Here is a 21,190-nt window from a genome sequence, read left to right as displayed (position 1 = left end):
CCGTGAAGAGAGCTTGAGTCAGCTTGCCTTCCACGGAAGGAGATCGAAGCATGGATGCACAAGGGTTAGTAGCTCTGTGCTGAAAATGACCCCGTTGGGCTAGTGATCCACTGTAAGTAAATTCCCCAGAGACAGAAGAAGGCAGCCAGCGCCAGTTCATTAAACACACTTCAGCAGCAGAGGGAAACTAAACAGTCTGAGAGCCGGCCTTGAACTCACGCTGTAGATAGGGCTGGCCTTGAACCCAGAGATTCTCCAACCTCTGCCTCCCGAGTGCTGGAATTAAAGGCCTATGCACCGCCACTACCACCCGGCTTTTGCTTTTTTTTTTTTTTTTTTTTACTTTTTAATGTCTGATTTTAATTTTTAAAAGTTATTTTTTACTGGGGGGAAGGTTGCACAAGCCATAGCCTGCCTGTGGAGGTCAGAGAATAGCTGTGGAGTCTGTGTCCTCCTTCTACGCTGTGGGTGGAAGGGACTGAACTCAGGTCACTAGGCTGACCCATCTTGCTGGTTACTGTTTACTATTTTCAAAACAGGATTTCATGCATTCTAAGGCTGGCTTTGTGCTCTCTGTGTAACTGAGGATGGCCTTGAGCCTACGATCCTCCTGACTATACCTCCCTAATAGTGGGATGACTATCATTATGCCAGGTTTATGTAGTGCTAAGGATAAAATTCAGGGCTTCTGTTATGAAAGCACTCAACCAGTTGATGCTGCACCCCCACCCCGTGAAGGCTCATTTTATGCTGGGGGTTCCTGTATGAGTTTTCAGCTGGTTCTTCAATTGCGTGGTGCCGTGGTTGTTCATGGTGCACCAGGTTGGGCTCCTACCTGGATGGATGGCCGGATGGACATTTGAATTTGCTTGTTGAGTTGAAAAAATGTCTGACAAAAACTACTTAGGGAAGGATGTGCTTGTTTGGGCTCACGGTTTGAAGTCCATCGTGGTGGGGAGGCATGGCAACAAGAACACGAGGCAGCTGTTATATTAAATCCAGTCAGGAAGCAGAGAGAGAAGAACGCTGGTGCTCAGCTGGCCCGTCCTCCTTCAGTCAGGGGCTCCAGCACATAGGATGGTACTGCTCATATTCAAAGTAGGTCTTCCTCTTCACTCAAACCCTTCTGGAAACATCCATGTCTTAGGGCTTCTATTGCTGTGAAGAGACACCATGATCATGGCAACTCTTATAAAGGAAAACATTTAATTGGGGTGGCTTGCTTACATTTCAGAGGTGCAGTCCATTATCAGCACAGTAGGACATGGCAGCACACATGCAGACATGGTGCTGGAGAAGCAGTTGAGAGTCCTACATCTTGCAGGCAACAGGAAGTGGTCTGAGTGTCACGTTGAGCGTGGCTTGAGCATAGATGAGACCCCAAAGTCCACATCCACAATGACACACTTCCTCTAACAAGCCACACCTCTTAATAGTGCCACTCCCTTTGGGAGCCATTTTCTTAAGACAAAATACAAAACAACAACAAAAACCCACCACAATCCACATAGACAAACCCAGAGTATGTTTCTATGGTGATTCTAAACACAGTGGATTGTCATCTCGAGACTTGCTGTCCATGCAAGGCAGCATGGGTTACCAAGATTCAAACATTTGAGGGTCTGAGCCTGTTCTTGAATGAGTAGAAACAGTGGCCTCATCACCCTAAGAGAGACTGCAGCCAGGGCTTGTTAGGGATTTCTCTCTGTGATCTTGTTCGGAGGCATCAGGGACCATGCTCTGAGCTCTGAGGTTAATCTTCTTTGAGGCCAAAGTGGTCTTCCTCATTCTGAGATTATCTCAGCATCCATCCCTTCTAGAGCAGCATCCAACACACACACACACACACACACACACACACACGCACCACACCCAAAAGAGCTACCCCCTAAGATCTCTCACCTGTTTTCTGTAATTCTAGCAAATACATCAAGCATCCAGCGGGCTAATGACTTTGAAGATAAAGGAAAAGACGGAGTCTCACCTGGGCAAGCCTTTAATATTTCTGAACATGGCTGATTTGTTATGAATAAGTGTGAAGCACCAAGTTTTTATTTGTTTTTAATTATGTACTTCAGTGTATGCCTCCACGTGACCTTTTGCCATGTCTGTGTGGGCACCCACTCTGTGGGTCGCTGTGCATATACAGAGGTCGGGAGATGACTTTAGACCCCCTTCAACTGGAGTTACAGGCAATCGTTGGGATGCGAGGCTCCTTACATGGGATCTGAACCCCACTGCTTGTGATTGTGCAGCAAGTGTTTCTAATCACTGAGCCATCTCTCCATTTATTTTCTGTGACATGAAAATGGTGATGTGAAATATGCAACAAACCTCCAGGCCTATAATAAATCTATCTGCTCTAAATGCCTCCAGCTTGCTATGTCCAAGGCTGGTCTGTCCCAGAGTACGAGAATCCCCTCGAGCTGGTTTCCAGGTGCTGTTGGCTCAGAAACCACACCCTGGGAACCTGTTTAATGAGCTATAAATAGAAGCCCAATGTAAAGCGCAAGGGAAGGGTCCTATCAATGACCTCTGGGCACCTGGTTGATAAAGCATCCCTTTGACATCTCTGCTCACTAAGTTCCCCAGCAGCTCCTGCACTTCGAAGTCTGGACACGGGGTGGTGCCCTGTGTCCACCCTTATCCACTCAGATCTCCAGCGGTCCTGCAGGCAGGCAGAAGTGACCTTCAGTTTCACCGGGAATTCAGGCTGTAGGTCTTCTCACACTTCTGAATGCAAGGACAGGACTAGGGCGGTGTCACATGCGTAGGTTATGTGTTTGAACGCTGACTAAAGACTTGAGCAGAAGGGCAACTTGTCCACCAGACACCCAGAAAGACATTCATGTTCAGGCCAAGCCAGGGTAGGCTGGCCTGTACCGAGACTTCTCAATGCCTGTTTTCTTGGCAGCTCTACCCAGCCTTCATCTCTATCCTATACTGCGCTCGGCTGTCTTCCCCTTCTCCTGGTGACGCTGTTTCCTTTAAGTAAAAGGGGGACCAGGAAGAAGGGATAACTGCTTCCCTACTAGAGTAGCAGGATAGAGACTATTTCAGTGGAGGAATAAAGAGGGTTGGGTTGTGCCTGGAAAGTTCTGGAAGGTCACAAAGTCTAGGGAAGTGTGGGAAGGGAGCGGAGGGCTATAGTTGATGTTACCCCTGGGCTCTAGGAAGGCAGGCGGACTATCTTGATTGTAACTACTTGCATTGCCTACCTGCTCCAACCCTGCCCTCCCCTAGGCCTCAGTGAGGTTAGGAGATGCTGGGAAGCCTGAAGCTGTGGTGGGTGGTAGGCCTCTCTACCTCATGTCCTGTTTGAGGCGCTTTTATAGTATTGGGCATCAAGGCCTGGACCTTACACCTACTGCTGTGTTAGTAAATAGGGAAGAGGTGGGTCACATGGAAACACTCTGCCCTAGTGTTACAACTTTTCTGTAAGCCTAAAACTTCTCTTTAAAAAATAAAATGTCAGACAGATCTGAAATAGGAGAGATTCAGTTGTCTTGACACTGCCAACGGAACTTGGAGTCATGTGTGGCATGAGGCAGGTCTAGGGCAGTCTTGAGAGCTGAGGATGGTCCTGCCAAAGGCCAGCCAGAAAATGGCCTAGGCCCCAGTAGCAGAGACGGGGACCTCTGCCAGAAACTGGCCCATGACAGGTTAGGGACAGGTCTTACTTGTAAAAGAAGAAATATCACTGAGAGGGTGAGCCTTGGAACAAACTGCCCAGGTCCACTACCTTATCCAAGACTGGACCCCAAGGCTATAATTAAAGGTTTAGGCGGAAGGGATTACTCCAGAGGAGGGGAGGAACCTCAACCCCCCACCCCCAGCCTGAGGCTGAGCCCAGTGCTGGTGGGAGTAATATTCAGGACACCTCCCCACCTAAGCCCTCCCTCTGACCTCCAGGACTTGGCTCCTTGTTGAAGACTGGACTGGGCCTACAGGTGGAGATTACAGAGGAGTCCCATGTACACAGCAAATGTGGTTTCCAGGAAAAGAATAAAAATTAAGTTCCTGGTGCAGCAGAGTCACTGAATACTCAGTGACCATGTGTCCCATCTTGGGCTTGGGCTAACACCAATATTGTCTGAAAGCAACCAAGGAACAAACACTGAGCTGTGGGCTTGATCAGCTGTGACAATATCCTGCACCTTCTGATAATGGGACATTTTCCCTGAAGATGAGTCAGTTTTGTATCCCCAATCTAGCTCAGTGCCTGGCATGTCACGGATACATCATCCATCCTTACACCTCCTTGCCCAGTTGACTACCCATCACTCACCCATCCATCTCCATTGCCTGACACTGGCTGAACAAATCTGCCAAGCCGGAAACTGCTCGAGGCACCGAGTCCTTACCCTCAGGATACTTCTACTTCAGTCAGAGGAACACACAGTGGAGCAAGACACATTTGGGTGCCATGTGAACGACCTCGTGACCTGAACAGCTATGTGAGACTAGAAAAAGAGGGTCCCGTGAAAGGCGCTGGTGTGCGTTGGCAGTGTTGTGTACATCATTCGGGCCTTGGGGGCTGTGGAGGAGGGAGTGCATTGAGCCCCGAGCAGAATGTAGCACACAGGCAGTAATGAGGACCGCTTTACAAGAACTGTCTGAGATAATGTACGGAGGTCAAAGTAGAGATGGTTGAAGGTAGACTGTGGGAAGATGGGGAGCCGATCTCTTGGGGATGTGGTGCTGGGGGATGGGGGCTGGAAGCGGAGTGTGAACGCCAGACGGAAGAGGCTGCTGTTGGAGAAGAACATTTGAGGGCCACAGAACTTAGCCCTGAGGCGGGGAGAGCCATCCCAGATCGCGACTGAGAAGCTGGCAGTCCTACGGCAGACTGGTCCTGGGAGTCTGAACAGCTCAGATGGAGACTGAAGAGCTTGGGGTTAGCCAGAGGTCAGGAGGAGACTTAGGAGATGGGAGGAAAAGCAGCAACCAAGCCCAGCAAGGCTGAGAGAGTGCTGGAAAACGGCCCTTTGCATTTGACAGGCGTCAGGTGGGGTAAGAGGAGGGACTTGCCCCTTCTCCGCCTGGGGACAGACGTGGCTCCTGCCCACAACTGGCACGCAGCAGGTACCTGCTCTTTGTTCTACTTTTGCTCCTTTGTAGAAACTCCCCCGCAGTGCCTCAACCTCCAGTGAACACTCAGGACAATGGGCTGCTGGGTTCCGTGTACCATGAGCATAGCAAGGCAGGTAGCTCACCCAGGAACATGTCACCGAACTTCAACACAGGTTCTCTGTGCGTTACTGTTTGGCTGATTCCCCAAGATCTTTTGTTGCTGCCTTGTTTTGAGACAGGATTTCTCTGTGTAGCACTGTCCTGCTCTGTAGACCGGGCTGACCTCGAACTCGGAGATCCACCTGCCTCTGCCTCCCAAGTTCTGGGATTAAAGGTGTGCACTACCATGCCTGGCTGATAACCCAAGATTTAAGGTTTATTTTAAAGTATGCCACACCTCTTGCATGTTAATTCCTGGGCCTATCCCATTAAGGTCTTTTTCTGCAAAGAAGTTAATCCTGTTCACAAGGGCCCAAGCCATATCCCTACATTTTGAGGGGCTCCCAGCAGGATCACAGAGCAGGATAGTTCTCGCCCAGCTACTGACAGGCATCCTTTCTGCCAAGTCTTGTGACAGGAGACAGCTGCAGTTCCCCAGCCCAGCTATAAAAAGCCCTAACGGCCTAAGTAGAGCAGAGGACGTGCAGCAGACACCCAGGGTACCTCTTTGGGGCCAAGGAAGGAGCGCAACCTGAGAATCATGCCAAGGCTCCCCCCTGTCCTGAAGCTGCTCCAAGCTTCTGTGAAGTCTGCAGTGGTTCCCAAAGCCCATATCTCTGCCAAAATAGCCAAAACCCCCACTTCCGCTATGGTGAGTAACTTCTAAGGTAGCATTTCCTGGGTTTGGGGGTGACGGGGAAGATTGAGGTGATAATGGAGGGGTGGCTGTGGTGCTAGGTATCAGGGTCTGAATGCCAGGAGGGGTTCTGGCACCACTGCTTGTGGCCAGTCTCTCAAACGGCTACAAATGGCGGGGTGGGGACTTTCCTCAGGCCTTACATACCTTTGGCCAAGGTCAACAGTGACAGAACTAGGGGGCACAGAATTGAAATGGGTGCAGGGCCTGGATCGGGGTGTGTACTCCACTGTTATAGGAAAAAGTGGGGGTGCTCTGAGGGTGAAACTAGATGGCGCATGCCCAATGGAGTCCCACATACAGTGTGTTGGTCTGAGGTATGAATTAACCCAAGAACCAGGTCATGTGGTCACAGGCATACAGCTATGACATGGTCCAAACCAAGATTCCTATTCTATGCCAGATTTGCTTAAATCCAGAGCCCTAGACTTGTTTCGTGGGGAAACTCAGTGCCATGCCGTTGATGCCTCAGAATCTGCTTTGCTAAGTAAAGCTACTGAGAACACAGGGCTCCCTAATGGGGCCACTGCTGCACACATTGTACACATATGTGGGGCAGGTATCTGACATCACCCAGTTTGCTTCTGAATGGGACTGCTTTCAGGGAAAAGCCCTGTGCTTGTTTATAACAGCAGGTACCTTAATAGTTCTACTATTCTGCACAGCACCCTGGAACATTCGGCTGTGATCAGGGGGCCGAGTGAACCTTTGCCTTGCTGGCAGCTGCTGTAGCTGTGCAGGATCTTGGGCTCTTGGGCCCAAGGCTGTTTCTCCTGGTGTCTGAGGTCATTCTCCCCAGCAAGGACTCGAGGCTGCCAAGTTCACTGACGCAGCAGAGCCTGCACGCTCACAGCACTGCTGAGAGACACAGAAGGCAAATGGGGACTATGGCTGGCCAACGGAGAGAGAGGGAAAGCAAGGCCAGTGATCTCTAGCCACGGGGACGTTTCTAGCTGAGGCAGAAGGCCCACACTGCAGGGCTCCAAGGACAGGGAAGTTTCCCTGCCCAATGGCCAGGCCCAGGCCTTCTAATGGTCTGTGGATTCATGTTTGTCTGTCTTTCCACAGGAGCAGGCTGTGGGGATCATGGTCATATTCACCAGCCTCTTGGTTCCTGCAGGATGGGTCTTAGCTCACTTGGAGAGCTATAAGAAAAGCTCCACAGCATGAAGTGGCAGAGCTCTGAAAGATTAAACTCTCCCATCTACCTGCTTGTATTGATTGTGCTTGCTAGACTGTCCAGCGTCCCAGTGATGCCAGGTGGTGAGTGCGGAAGCCTGTGTCTGAGAAAGCCCTGAAGAGGGCTGTGAAACGGATCGAATACCTCCCTGTTTGACAACACACACACACACACACACACACACACACACACACACACACACACTTCCTTGATGACAACCTTGTGCATTATAGGGGAGGAGTGAGGCTAATCCTTATCAACCCGCTGGCTTCTTCAGGCACAGGACTGCCCAAGAAGCTAAGTCCAAAAACAGAAGCATCAGCAGAACAAACAAAGGCATTTATTATAGGAGCATTCTCAGACCACGCTGGAAAAGGTCCACTCAAGTGGATTTGGGTGGAGACTACTCTGTCCCCATTCCCATTCCTGCCCTTCCTCATCATCTAGGCCTGGGGTCCCCCTCCCACCCCTTGCAGGTTACAAAACACCCCACACAGGAGTCTTCTCCAAGTAAACAAACCCCCATCAATGAAAGATCTCTGTTTTAATAGTAAGAACAGCTCCGACTCCTAGCAGGATCCCAAACTCCATGCCAATCCAATACAGATCTCTGCTGATGGTTTCAGGGGTCACAGAAATGCCTTGCAAGGTGCGGCAGGGTCTGCGACACCGGGTCACTAGGTGAGGATGTCTTGAGCCTGGTGCTCCACCAGCATCTCCATGCTCCTCACGTCAGTGCACCACAGCTCCAGGCGGTCCTTCATCCCCTTGATCTAAAGACAAACCAGATCACAAGGGCGTCAGGCTAGAAGGGAGACACAGACCCTGTGTGGTAGTGCTAAATCCCTAGTTCTTTCTTGGGGTAACACTAAGGGCAATAGAGCTGAAGGGGGAGGTGTGTGATAGGTCACCGTGCCAATTCTTATCACAAGGACACTCTAAAAACTCACATGAAAGGAAAGGAATGGAGGAAATCACAGGATCAAATGTCCAGAAAATATGAGTAAGGATATGGGATTAAGTCACAAACCAGGAACACATCTGATCAGAGTACCAATTTTGGGATTAGAAGGCCTCATGGGCACAGCCAGCACTGTTGTCAGAATAAGCCTCTAAATGCAGGGTTCAGACCCCGGGTGCGCATGACCTGGGTCTCTGCAGCAGTAATCCCATCTGCAGTACCTTGTGTCTTCTTCCTAAATGGTTTCTGTTCACATAAAACTAAGACAGCACTGGGTAACCCAACTCCACAAGGGTGAGCAGGAGCTCAGTCCCCTTACCTGCTGCAAGTCCAGCACGCGGGGCTGCACCCAGGTCATATGAACCCGCTTGTCCACCTCGTCTATGCTGCCTCTCACCAGCCCCACTGAGAGCGCCTTCATCACCAGCAACTCCACCTGAGAAAAGGGGCTTACATGAGACACGCTGGGAGTAGTCCTCGCCAAGGCCAGACTTCTGCCTTGGGTAGCTCTGCTGCCATGATACCCCAAGCCCAAGAACTATACCTTGTTCACAGTGATTTTGGCACTTTTGGCAATTTCTTCAAAAGTGAGTTGTCTGTGGTTGGCAGGTCGTGTGAAAGTCATCTGAAAAACAAAACCATTTTTTCAAGCAAAAGTGGTCAGAGAATTGTTTTTAAAGTTTTTTTTTTTTTTTGGTCAAAAGTTGAAAGTTGTTCTGTGGGCATGGTTGTATATGCCTTTAATCCCAGCACTCAGAAGGCAGAGATATGTAGATCTCTGTAAGCTGAGATCAGTCTGGTCTACATAGCAAATTCCAGGTGGGGTCAGGGTAACATAGTGAGAGCCTGGAATTAAAAAAAAGACCTGAAAATACAGATCGTCTTATTAACCCCATACACAAGTACTCAAGTTTTCCTAACCTAGCGTCTACTACAAGCAAGTTGTAAATGCTCAGAGACGGTTAAAGGAAAAAGCAAACTGTAAAGGAATATTTGACAAGAACAAATGTGCATTCCTTGACTAGGTAGTCGAGGCCACCAAGTCCCTTGTACAGGGACCACTTCAGGAAACTGGAAATGCACACTGCAATCCTTCCTGACGCTCACATTCTATCAGAGAGAACAGAAAAGTACATGGATAGAAAGGGTATATCACAGAGACAGTGGCTTCAGGTTCAATGGGCAGGGACAACTTAGGAAGTGTTGTCTAACGGAGCCTGTCTAAGACAAACTCACAGGCCAGGGAGATGATCCAGTGGGTAAAGGCGCTTGCTCTCAAGCCCGACAACCCACAATTTGACACTCAGGAAAGAAGTGACTGCTGTGGGCTGGTCTCTGACCCCTCCCCCACAGAGAATAAACAACAACGACAACAAAAAACCCTAAGATCCAAATCCAGAGATGAGCAGAGGCAAAAAGGAAGACACAAGTTAAGAGCAGGGCCACGAGGCAGGCGGATCTCTGAGTTCAAGGCCAGCCTGGTCTACAAGAGCTAGTTCCAGGACAGGCTCTAGAAACTACAGGGAAACCCTGTCTCAAAAAAACAAAAACAACAACAACAACAACAAAAAAAAAGAGCAGGGCTACGAGGAGAAAAGTACTTAGGAGAGGCAGGCCAGCTCACAGGCCTAGCGAGCTCACGAGCCCTGTCAAGTATTACGGACAGGGATCCCTGGGTGCTTCTTACCTCCATAAGGCACAACAACTGGATCTTCCTCAGAAGCTGGGCCTCGTTGGCTGCTAAGTCAGGCTGGGAAATACAGAAAGACAGAAACATGGGTTCTGAAACTCTACTATGGGTCAAACAAAAGAAAATATTTTACATTGTGGGTAGCTGAGGCTCACTAGTGATACTAAATCCCTTTGTCTCAGAGAATCTGAAGAAGAAACTGACTCACGGGCATGTACTCAGAAATGTACGAAACAGGATTTACAAATACCATCAATAGGAACCTCAAGACTCTTGGTGGAGGCACCTCCAGCAAAGAACAAGTCTTGTGTCTTGAAAGGTTCTGGGTGGTACTGCATGTTGGTCAGCACAATGCAAACACGGTCTGCTGAAAGTACCTAAGAACTAGTGGCCTGTGCCGAGTCAAAAGAGCCAGTGGTTAATTCACAATAGAAAACCTTACTGCACTGAGAACTAGAACGCATCCTTAGCAAGGCTGCAGCTGGCATACCTGTGGTTCCAGCACTTTAGAGCCGAGGCAGGAGGATTACTTGATCCTAGGAGTTTAAGACAAACCAGAACAATATGGAGAGACAATGTCTCAGAATAAAAAACAAAAACAGGTCATATTCTGCCAAGGAAAGTACCAGCAGGGACATTTCTGTAGACATCCCCCTGAATCTTTTTTCTTCCTGTACACTGCTACAGCAAGCCAGTCTGTCTGTCTTGGCTAGTCTCTGACTCCTAGTCTCAAGGTCCCAAGTGACCCTCTGACCTCAGCGGACTCTAGGCATGAACCACAGTACCTGGCTCCACCTTCCTTGGTGGGTGGCTCATTTTGCTGACATGTGAACCCACTGCAGCGAAGTCTTGCTGGACTGTATGCTGTCTTCTCAGTCCCTTCACTCCTACCCACCCTACTCTATTACACATACATTTTACAAGTTTTTTTATGGAATTATTAGGAAAGCCCAAAGTTTCAGGAAAGTGCAAGAACAATGTAACTGTAGTTCCTACCACACTTGATATTTTAGAAATATTTACTTTTAGTAATTTCATTTTAAAAGAGAGATGTGACCAGGCTGAGAGAAGGCTCAGAGAATAGAGCGTCTGTCATGTGAACAAGAGGATTGGACTTCAGATATTCAGAACTCAAGTAAATGCCAGGTGGGCCACCAGGTGGCATGGCTGCTCACCTGGAACTCCAACCTGAATAGGCAGAGACAGGGGATCTTCAGAACAAACTGGTTAGCAAGACTAGCCAAGTAGGCAAGTTCTGGCTCAAGTGACAGACTCAAGTGTGGACTATTTGTCTAACTATGTAAAGATGTGTTGCTGTTTTACCTTGCTTGCCTAAGGCATCTAATTGGTTTAATAAAAAGCTGAATGGCCAATAGTGAGGGAGGAGATAAGGTGGGACTTCTCAGCAGGGAGAGTCAACAGGGGAGGAATTTAGGCTCAAAAGAAGAAAAAAGGAAGAAAGAAAGAAAGTAAGAAAGAAAGGAAGGAAGAAAGAAAGAAAGACAGACAGAGAGAGAGAGCAGGGACCAGCTAGCCAGACAAAGAAGAAGGAAAAGTAGGGCACATGGAACGAAAGAAAGGTAGAAAGCCTCGAGGCAAAGTGTAGGTAATAGAAACAGGTTAAATTATTTTAAAAGAGCCGGGCGGTGGTGGCGCACGCCTTTAATCCCAGCACTCGGGAGGCAGAGGCAGGCGGATCTCTGTGAGTTCGAGACCAGCCTGGTCTACAAGAGCTAGTTCCAGGACAGGCTTTAAAGCCACAGAGAAACCCTGTCTCGAAAAACCAACAAAAAAAAAAAAAAAAAAAAAAAATTATTTTAAAAGAGATAGTGGGACAAGCTTAAACTAAGGTTGAGCATTCATAATTAATAATATGTCTCCGTGTCTTTATTTGGCAGCCCAAAGAAAATTCTAGCCACATCTCATCTAAGTGAGTAAGGTGGAATACGGCTGAGAAAGACTCCTGATATCAACTTTGTGTCCCACACACATTTACACAAATATGTGAACATATATGAACACATATGAATGCACACCACACACATATACATGATTAAGAAAAAGGCAAAGCTGGGCGGTGGTGGCGCACGCCTTTAATCCCAACACTCGGGAGGCAGAGGCAGGCGGATCTTTGAGTTCGAGGCCAGCCTGGTCTACAGAGTGAGTTCCAGGACAGCCAGGGCTACAGAAAAACCCTGTCTCAAAAAAACCAAAACCAAAACCAAAACAGAACAAAAGCAAAATAAACAAAATAAAAAAAAGTCAAACAAAAGTTTGACTTACTGTTAAGCACCTTTGGCTAATTACTACTACTTCTCTTGGCTTCTTTATTCAGTGTCTGTTCCTGCTCTGTTCGCCTTGCTACACTGTGTCCCTGGGGACTGCCTGCTCATGCTGGCCACACACACTTTTCACTTCAACAACTGTGCTGAGCTGTCTTTCCCTCTGCTCCCCCTGCATCTCTTCACTCATTCAAGATCACACAGACACCACTTCCCTTGGGAGGCCTATAATGCACCTTACCCAGCACAGACAGAGGAGAACATTGTGCCTCTTATGAGTGACCCAGACCTCTAATGCCTTGTTTCTAGAAGATTAAGCCTGGCCTGCCCATGTCCTGTCTATGCCTAGATCCTCCCTGGTATCTGGTGTGTGTAGAGAAGAGGCTTACAGAATCCTTGTTGGAAGGAAACACAGGGGCATATGAAACCTACCTGCTGGCCCCAGGCAGACTTCAGGGTCTGGAACCTATCTACATCACCGCTATTGAAAGCATACAGAGTGTCAATTAGCCACTGCCGGTCAGTGCTCCTCAGTGACTCCAGCACAGGGTGCATGAGCTGTGGGGACAGAGACAGTAAGCTGGTACCAAGTCAGACTTTCTTTTCCCCACACTGTTAAGGCCAACTGTGCTAGGCCAACTTACAAGCTCTCCAAAGTTAAAAACTCCCTCTCCAAGAAGTCCAGCAAGTCCCAACGTGAAGGCTCTCTCCTGTTGCTCTGACACTACAAAATGACACAGTCAGTCACATCCCAGTCCTGTTTGGCCTTATAAAACTCATGTAACACAGTACAGAAGCCATTATCAGAGTGGGCCTAGTACCAAACCTCAGTATAAGCTACCTCTTCAAAAGTGCTAGAATTCAGGTTCAACTAGGAATCATGTATACGTGAATTTTGTGGAAATACCACTCGTTTAAAATTTATTCCATAGAGATATGCAATCTATCTACCGTACCGCTCAGTTTGTAGTACTTACTGCGGTAGTAAGAGTCTTTACCCTCACAGCTGTCTCATGTTATAACAGTCTGCAGCTCTTTAGATGGAATGAGACTGCTTTCTCGTCTCTTGGCTAAAGTAGTTGCTCTCCTAATGTATTTCTGCCTAGAGATAGCAATCAAAGCTTTATCAGCATTTCCAGGAGTTGCCAGTCTCCTTACCACCAATAGCACATTCAAGAAAATGGTGAAAATTCCTTCCAAACACACTCTCTTTTTATTTTCACCAAAATTCTCTGGTTACTTTTCCTTCCATTCTCAGATTCCCAAAAGACTCTGTAATTTATTTCCACAGTATGAAATACTCCTTTTAGAGCAAAGGTCTCAGCTGTAGGGATTCCATCCACCCTCCACCCTGTAGAGGGCTGGAGAGGCACACCACTACAATACCTATAGGGTCTGACTTAGCTTCTAAGACGGACCTACAAAAGAGCGAAGGACTGGGAAAGGTGGGCTTGCATGGATCTGAATCAACGCCAGAGAACATATGTAAAATCGAGAATAAAAGTGATGTGCCCCTGACAGAGCTGAGCCCTCTTCAGCACATCACAGCGGCTATGCTCAGCCATGGACCCCTGAGTGCTGAGAAGTGGGAGGGAAGTACCTGGAAGATCCTTGATGTCGACACAGCCCAGAAACCGTAAGGCATCTTTATAGTAGGACGCATGGTTTCCGATTGTTTGATAGTATTTACTGGAGAGGTCATAGAAACGACTGTGAACTGACGTCACCCCAGGGAGATTGTTGAGCATCTCTTCAACATCTTCAATGGTTTCCTACAAACAAGAAGTAAAATCGCCTTTCAGCTTAAAAGATCTTTAAAGTGACACAAAAATAAAAAGTCTAAGCTGCCAGGGCAAAGACTGATAACATTAGTTAGACTGACTACAAAAATGAAAACTTGGGTTCATCCAAAACAGAAGAAAATACAAAGGCAAGCTCTAGACAGAAGAAAATACAAAGGCAAGCTCTAGACTGGTAAAGATATTTATAGGCTATGTAACTCCACATCCTAGAGGGGTAATGAGCAAGAAAATGTGAAGGACACAGCAGACAAACAGAAAAGACAGCAACAGGTAATTAAGAGAAGGAGAGATGGGAGTGGGGTTGCTGTAAACCACCAGCAACTGAGAAATGCAAAATTAAACCACCTGACCTCCACTGGGTCATGAAGAACTAAATAGCGTGAAAATATCAAAAGCCGGAGACAGGGAGCTTCAGAGGGGCCTGTAAGGTTTAGTAGAACACCTCACACTACCACCTTCAGACACACACCCGGGGGACTGGCCAAGCACAGGGAGACCAAGTAAGAAATGCTAACATGAACAGCACTTGTAATGCAATAAACAGCTCAAGTTCCTTTACAGGAGAATAGCTACATATGCTATAAAACACACATACAACGGGATAACACACAGGGTAAAAATGAACGGCCTACACATACCAGCTCACGAACCTGACTAGGGAAGACCAAGATATTTATATGTATCTCCAGTTAATTTATCCACTTAAGAGGATCTAGAATCACCCAGAAGACAACCTCTAAGCATGTCTGAAGGACTTTCTAGATTGGGGTAAAAAGACCCACCCTAAATGTTGGCACCATTCCAAGAGCAGTGGTCTTGGACTGAAAAAAATTAAGAAATTGCTAAGCATCAGTTTTTCTGTTTCCTGACTGCAGACCACGTAACCAATCACTTCTTGGTCCTGCAGCCAAGTCTTCCCTGCATAGACTTCCATCCCATAAGTTTCTTCTTGTCAGTTATGTGGTCATAGCAACAAGAACAGTCACTGGTGCACACGGGTAAGATGGGCCTGCTGGGAGACTAGCACAGACAGAGGACATGTGGTCTGTCTGTGTGTAGTCTTCTCCAGGACTGGCTGAAGCCCCAGAATGCCCATACAGCACTACTCATTGTGACATAGCTTCCGATGTGTCTTAAATTCCTCAAGCAAATGTAGTTAGTTTGCATGTGATCTGGGACAAGGAAGCAACAAGTGAGTACTTTTTAGGCCAATGAAAGCAGAAACACTTTCAACCACCACTTCCACTATTTTTGTGAACATTATGGTGACCAAAATGAAGGGAAAACTTTTGTTTTTGCACTAGCAGCCTGTAGATAAACGTGGTGGACAACCGCCATGTTAGTTATGTTAGTCTCACTGCCGCCTCTATTCATGCCTGTCTCACAAACTGGACAAAAACTAAAAACAGCACAAGTGGAATCAAAGAGATGGCACAGCCATTGAGAGTACTTGCTGCTCTTGCAGAGGACCCAGCGTCAGTTCCTGGCACCCACATGGCAGCTATAATTCCAGTTCTAGAGGATGCAATGCCCTCCTTCAGGCCTCCATTGGCACGTCATGCATGTGATGCAGACATACATGCAGACACACACATAAAATAAAAATAAATCTCTCTCTCTTTTTCCGCCCCCTGGCTTTTTTGAGGCAGGGTTTCTCTGTAGCTTTGGAGCCTGTCCTGGAACTAGCTCTTATAGACCAGGCTGGCCTTGAACTCAGAGATCCGTCTGCCTCTGCCTCCTGAATGCTGGGATTAAAGGTGTGTGCCGCCACCGTCTGGCTAAATCTCTCTTTTTTAAAGGCATAAATGTAGACAGGAAACTTCAACAACACAAGAGGAAGAAAAAGAACAGGGAAATATATCGCCTGCCATGACAAGAGCCCACAGGCTTTATACAACTGAGACCACGGGGAGTCCTGACTAGATGGACAGCCACAGGGAGTAAACGTCTTCTCGGCAACTTAACCTTAAATGGGAAAACAAAACAGAACAAAACAAAAGCAAAACTAACCAAACAAAACAATCAATGAAACGGGCTGAATATATAAAACAAAGGTGGCAATAAGTAAACAATGGGGAAATCTAAGTCAGAATATGAGAGTTCTTCTTCCCCCTGTAACGGTCAAAGAGGAAGAAGATACGTGTTACTGTGCTCTCACCTTAGTAGCCTGCAGGTCCCCGATGTTCAGCTTCAGAGCTCCGATGGCTGTTTTACACAAGATCACTGCTTCATCACTGCTTTTAACCTGAAGAGATAAAGAAAAAGGGAACCTCAGAAACTGTAAAGCGAGTTGCTCCTTGGGCACTGACTTGAGACCAGGAATGTGACTTCTACATGAGTAGACATACATTACGAATCACATATATATCAGAAAACGCCTTTCAAACTTCATATTCACCTTCTCACGAGTCTTTTCCAGGAAAGTAAGAGCGACATTAGGATCTAGAACAGAAACACGAACAAAGTCAGACCTACCAACAGCAGCTTTTTACCAGCTAAGACATCTTTAGGCAAGAAAACAGTGACATTTCTCTCTCAAGTGCACTGATGCTGGCCTGGGACTATGTGACTCAGGCTGTCATCACTGCTCGGTCAGTACTGGCACCTCAGTGGGTATCACTAACCCTGGCCAATTTTGTATTCTCTATTAAGAAACAAACAGAGGCTTACCGGTCATCTGTCTAACCACATGAAGAATTATTTCTACCAGGGACAAAGGGTTTACCCTGAAATAAAAACCACCAGTTTTTGAGTGTTAAAAACCACTAATGTATTCATTTTCAAAGTAGAAAACTGGCAAAAAGGGATTACCTGTGTTCAAATTCACTGATGAAGTTTTCGTAAAGCTGCAAACCAAAGACGGAGAATTAGTACAGAGAGAGCTTCACTCTGCGAAACCAGACTCTGAAAACTACTTCTGGTCAGAGCTGCAGCACTGAGACTGTCAGGTGCAAGTGTGCAAACCACGATACCCGTCACAGAGAAAGCACTGCCTAAGCCTCTGCTGAATGATAGAACCAACCATCTCAGGGCTTATTTGAGTCACGTAAATGATCACCAATGGATTATTGAAGAAAACCAGAGCTCCTAGCTTTGAGACTCATAATACTGATAAAAGTCTCCAAAACAGCCAGGTGGTGGTGGTGCACGACTTTAATCCTAACACCTGGGAGGTAGAGGCAGGCGGATCTCTGTGAGTTCGAGGCCAGTCTGGTCTATAGAGCTAGTTCCAAGTCAGCCAGAGCTACAAAGAGAGACTCTGTTTCAAAAAAAATCAAACAAGCCAGGCGGTGGTGGCGCACGCCTTCAATCCCAGCACTCGGGAGGCAGAAGCAGGCGGATCTCTGTGAGTTCGAGACCAGCATGGTCTACAAGAGCTAGCTCCAGGACAGGCTCTAAAGCTGCAAAGAAACCCTGTCTCGAAAAACAACAAAACAAAACAAAACAAAACAAAAAACAAAAAAAAAACCCAAAAATTTCAAACAATAAAGATTAAAAAAAAAAATCAGGGGTTGGAAAGATGACTTAGTGGTTAAGAGCACTGAGCAAAGTACTCATTTACATAAATAAATAAATAAATCTTTAAAAAATCTCCTAAATATCAATTCCTAAATTCTTCCTCCAAGGTACTCCAGTGACAGCTGGACCAGGGTGAAGTGTTCCTAATCAAACAGAATAGAGTTCCTTCAGATTTCAGAAGGTTCTAGGCCTTCGATAGGCCCATGTTACCATTTCTTAGCCACTCAGCACACACAAGTACCTCCTCAGACACTAGGCCAGTATTACAAACACACCATGTGAGGCAAATGCTGAGGTTCACGATGCTCCTGAATTACTGGAGAAGACAGAGCAAATGAACGATAACATTCTTAGTTTAAGAAACACAGAAAAGCATGGGGAAAGTGGCTTGGTGGTTAAGAGCACTTGTTGCTGTTTCAGAGAACCTGGGTTCAGGTCTCACTACCCACATGATGGTTCATAACCATACACAACACCTATTCCAGGGGATCTGATGTCCTTTTCTAACCTAAGGGCACCAACCATGCCCACAGTACACATACACACATGAAGGCAAAACAGTCTTACACATAAAAACCTCCTCAAAAAGAAACAAAGGGGGGGGGGCATATCAGCTGAAGACGAGAAAAGGATAAATATGCACCACTATGATACAGAATATGCAATGTGTGTGATTTATCATTTCCCCACATGATCTGAGAGACAGAACACCCAGCAAAAACTTTAGGCTTACAAGCGACTGCAAATTCTTAAGGGTGTTAAAATGTCAAATTGATAAATAAAAATCCCAAGAACATCTTAAGCCCCAGGAGTTGAGGTAGTGAGCGATAAGCTTCATTATGTGCAATATAATGTATCCAGGAGTAAGAACTCAAGCTACGAGTCCAAGCTAACTACCCCTTTCAAAATCAGATGACGGCAGGACAGAGTTTAAAAAAGAGGCTTCTGCTGAGAAAATGCAGGGGCATTCTGACAAAGCATCTGATGAGGCATGGGAAAGAGTGTGCATTTCTATTTTTTCTGTGGACAAAATTTGAAAAGTGTGCTATTATAGAGACAGCATATCATGTAGGCTCTCTCCAACTACCTCACCTTTAACTGAAGACTTCTCTTTTCTATACTACCCGGGACAGAAATCTCTGAGCAAGCAGAACCAGTGCACATGGACGGGCTGGGAGAGCTGAGATGTGAGGAGCTGTTTAAATGGTCCCTATCCTGACTAATCTTTCTGTTTAAGCCAGGCTAGTCTTGAACAACTGATCTTCCAGCCTCAAGTTTCTAAGTGCTGGGATTACAGGTATGCCACTGTCCAGGTTCAATTTTGCTTGTTTGTTTGTTTGGTGGTGGTGTTATGTGAGGCTCAGAGGGCCTTATTTGTTTGTTCATTGGTGGTGTTATGTAAGGTTCGGAGGCCTTGTGGATATATACATACTCCCATTGAGCCATGTTCTCAGATCTAGTCCACATTTTTAGAAATCAGAAAATCTGTTTCAATGCGGTGATTTATTAGCCATGACCTATGGTGATTCATCTCTGTCTGCTATTACATTAAGAAGAGACAGTGATAAAAATGCTGTCCCAGCGCTATCACAGAGGGCACAGTGCTTACAAGAGTCCTCGACACAAAGTGATTGCTGAAACGATGCAGCTTTCTGTGACCATCACAAACACCATCCTTTTTCTTTAAAAGTTCAGGAGTAGAGCCAGGCATGGTAGCACATGCTTTTTAATGCCAGCACTTGGAAGGCCAAGATCCAAGATGGTTGACTGTGAATTTGATCCCAGCCTGGTCTACACAGCAAGTTCCAGGCTGGTCAGAGCCAATCTCAAACAAACAAATAAACAGAAAATAATGAGCAGGCACTGGAGAGACAACCCAGAGATAGTTAAGAGCATTTTGAGTTCTAGCCTCCTCGGGCATCTACACACATATTGCTCTCTCTCTCTCACGCGCGCGCCTCTCTCTCTCTGATACACACACACACTAAAATTTTTTTAAAAAGTCATTGAGTATACCCAACATAATCTGACCTCGTATGGCAAGTTATTACCTTAATGAGACCATCTCCTTGAGCAAAGCATGGGTCCTGTACAAAATCAAGCACCTGAAGTGTGAGCTGATGCCACAACCTAAAAAACAAAAAGCGTTTTAGACACATAAACTAACAGGAAGTAACAGATACCTTCAGCTTTGATGGTCCCATCAAGCATCAAGTACTAGTGAGGGCCCACTGCCCAGTACAGTAGTTAAAGCATGTGCCAATTAATTCAAGTACATTTCTTAACTCTGTTACCCTTGGTCACTTAGCCTAAGACTCGGTTTTCTTATGTAACAATGGAGAACATCTTTTGAGACTGCGTCAGCACTCACTTTGAGTGTCAACTGGAAGAACTTTGCAATCCTACAGCTATATTTTGAACTCCACGCTTTCTTATTAGCTGAATATCTCATGAAGGAATAGAAAACTGATCTTCGGTCTCCTCATCTGAGGATGTGATGAAAGATGAAATAGGTCAATATCAAAGTATGCCAATACACACATCTTTAGGACGCTGACATAGCATATTTCACACAATGGCTAATGGCTAATATTTAGCAGTGCAGTTAAAGTGCTTTGAAACATACAACATGTTACCCACCAAACACTGAAAAAATTTCTCTGAAAACATTAACAGTAGAAAACTGCTGAACACCGTCAAAACACGTGAGTGCTTGTGTGGGAAGGTTCCCCAGGAAAGCTGTTTCTTCATGGAACGCTCTAGATCAAAGTCAGCAATTTGTAACTGTTCTGAAGTTCATTCTGTTTCTAATCAAACGCAAACACTAAGATCTCTCCACTGGCAAAAAGGCCAATGGGAAATAAAACAGAAAACAGGGGCAGTGGGGGATGAATCAACGATTCTAGAATCAAGAAGACATTACAAGCGGTATACAATCACACCGTGGTTTAGTACAAATTACCAGGGCCCTTGTGTCAAACGGGGGTGGGCACCTTAGCCTCAAAACTATTTGCTTGTCTGAATTAAGAGCTAGCATTCACAGGCCAGCTCGAGCCCCTTTAGTTAAGACCATACAGAAGACAAAGCCTGTCACAACCAGTACGTTTATGGAAAGCAGGGAGTCTAGATTCAAGAACCCTGGCAACAGATGTTTCTTTGGCTGTCGCCCCTTTCAGGCGCTCCCAGCGCCCTCTCCCTCCCGTCCACCCTCAGAGCTCACTTCTTCGTGTACAGCTCCTCCAAACGGTGCCAAATGGCGGCCTGGCCAGGCCCGGAGCTCTGGCTCTGCTGTAAGAAGGCCGGCACATCCTTCATGATTGCAGAGAACTGAGAACAGAAAACACCAAATAGTCTGAACCGGCAGGGATGGCGGACGGAAGTGCTCGCTCACTTCCGGCACCGCGCCGCGCGGGGCATGCCGGGAGCGTCCCAGTAGCCCGGCTGGTCGCGGTCGTCAAGGTAACCGCGTTCTCCGCTTCCGCCAAACTTCTCCCGCGTATTAGGCCCTGCCCTTGAGGCGTTAAAGAGTAGAGCTGCCTGGGGACAGCTGGTCACCGAGTGGTCACGTGGCCTAAAGCCTTCGGACGTAGGTCACCTCAAACAGGGATCTCGGAGTCTGGCGAGGACTAGATGTGATGAAATTCCTGACCACGGTCAGCGCTCAGAGAGCGCTAGTTATCACTCTCCCGGTCAAGAGGGTCGAGAGCAGGGTTAACCGAGGAAGCCTCCGAGTTTGGCTTCCCAGAGTCCCATTGCGCGGAAGCTGCCCGCACCGGACCAGGTAACCGTGCCGGGAGCTGGGCTGGGCCCCGTGTGCTGGAGAGGCG

The 21,190-nt window shown here is 46.9% G+C and overlaps 3 protein-coding genes across 4 annotated transcripts in view; 2 read left to right on the top strand and 1 right to left on the bottom strand.

Annotated features, from left to right (window-relative positions):
- The first annotated feature begins 37 nt into the window (after window positions 1-37).
- LOC119806473 (cytochrome c oxidase subunit 8B, mitochondrial-like) lies at window positions 38-7,130 on the top strand. The gene is made up of 3 exons (XM_038318194.1): window positions 38-112; window positions 5,640-5,884; window positions 6,998-7,130. The coding sequence occupies exons 2-3, from the start codon at window positions 5,774-5,776 to the stop codon at window positions 7,097-7,099; spliced, it is 213 nt and encodes a 70-aa protein (XP_038174122.1). The 5' UTR covers window positions 38-112; window positions 5,640-5,773; the 3' UTR covers window positions 7,100-7,130.
- A 297-nt stretch (window positions 7,131-7,427) lies between these two features.
- Psmd13 (proteasome 26S subunit, non-ATPase 13) lies at window positions 7,428-21,170 on the bottom strand. Its single transcript, XM_038320663.1, has 13 exons — window positions 20,584-21,170; window positions 19,415-19,493; window positions 16,656-16,690; window positions 16,515-16,570; window positions 16,243-16,286; window positions 16,003-16,089; window positions 13,643-13,814; window positions 12,687-12,766; window positions 12,475-12,600; window positions 9,758-9,820; window positions 8,615-8,695; window positions 8,390-8,506; window positions 7,428-7,882 (listed from the first exon to the last, which is right to left on the bottom strand). The coding sequence occupies exons 1-13, from the start codon at window positions 20,676-20,678 to the stop codon at window positions 7,787-7,789; spliced, it is 1,131 nt and encodes a 376-aa protein (XP_038176591.1). The 5' UTR covers window positions 20,679-21,170; the 3' UTR covers window positions 7,428-7,786.
- Window positions 20,933-21,190, top strand: part of Sirt3 (sirtuin 3) — a 28,702-nt gene continuing 28,444 nt past the window's right edge. The window contains exon 1 of one of the 2 annotated variants that reach the window (XM_038320675.2): window positions 20,933-21,144. In XM_038320675.2, coding sequence (XP_038176603.1) covers window positions 20,999-21,144 — 146 coding nt within the window. In that variant the 5' untranslated portion in view covers window positions 20,933-20,998. The remainder of the gene's footprint in view (window positions 21,145-21,190) is intronic. The other variant, XM_038320711.2, reaches the window with a different exon arrangement.

This window comes from Arvicola amphibius, chromosome 1 (assembly GCF_903992535.2).
Source record: "Arvicola amphibius chromosome 1, mArvAmp1.2, whole genome shotgun sequence".
NCBI lineage: Eukaryota > Metazoa > Chordata > Mammalia > Rodentia > Cricetidae > Arvicola > Arvicola amphibius.
The sequence above is the reverse complement of the archived record's forward strand: the minus strand, read 5'-3'. Positions and strand labels throughout refer to the sequence as shown.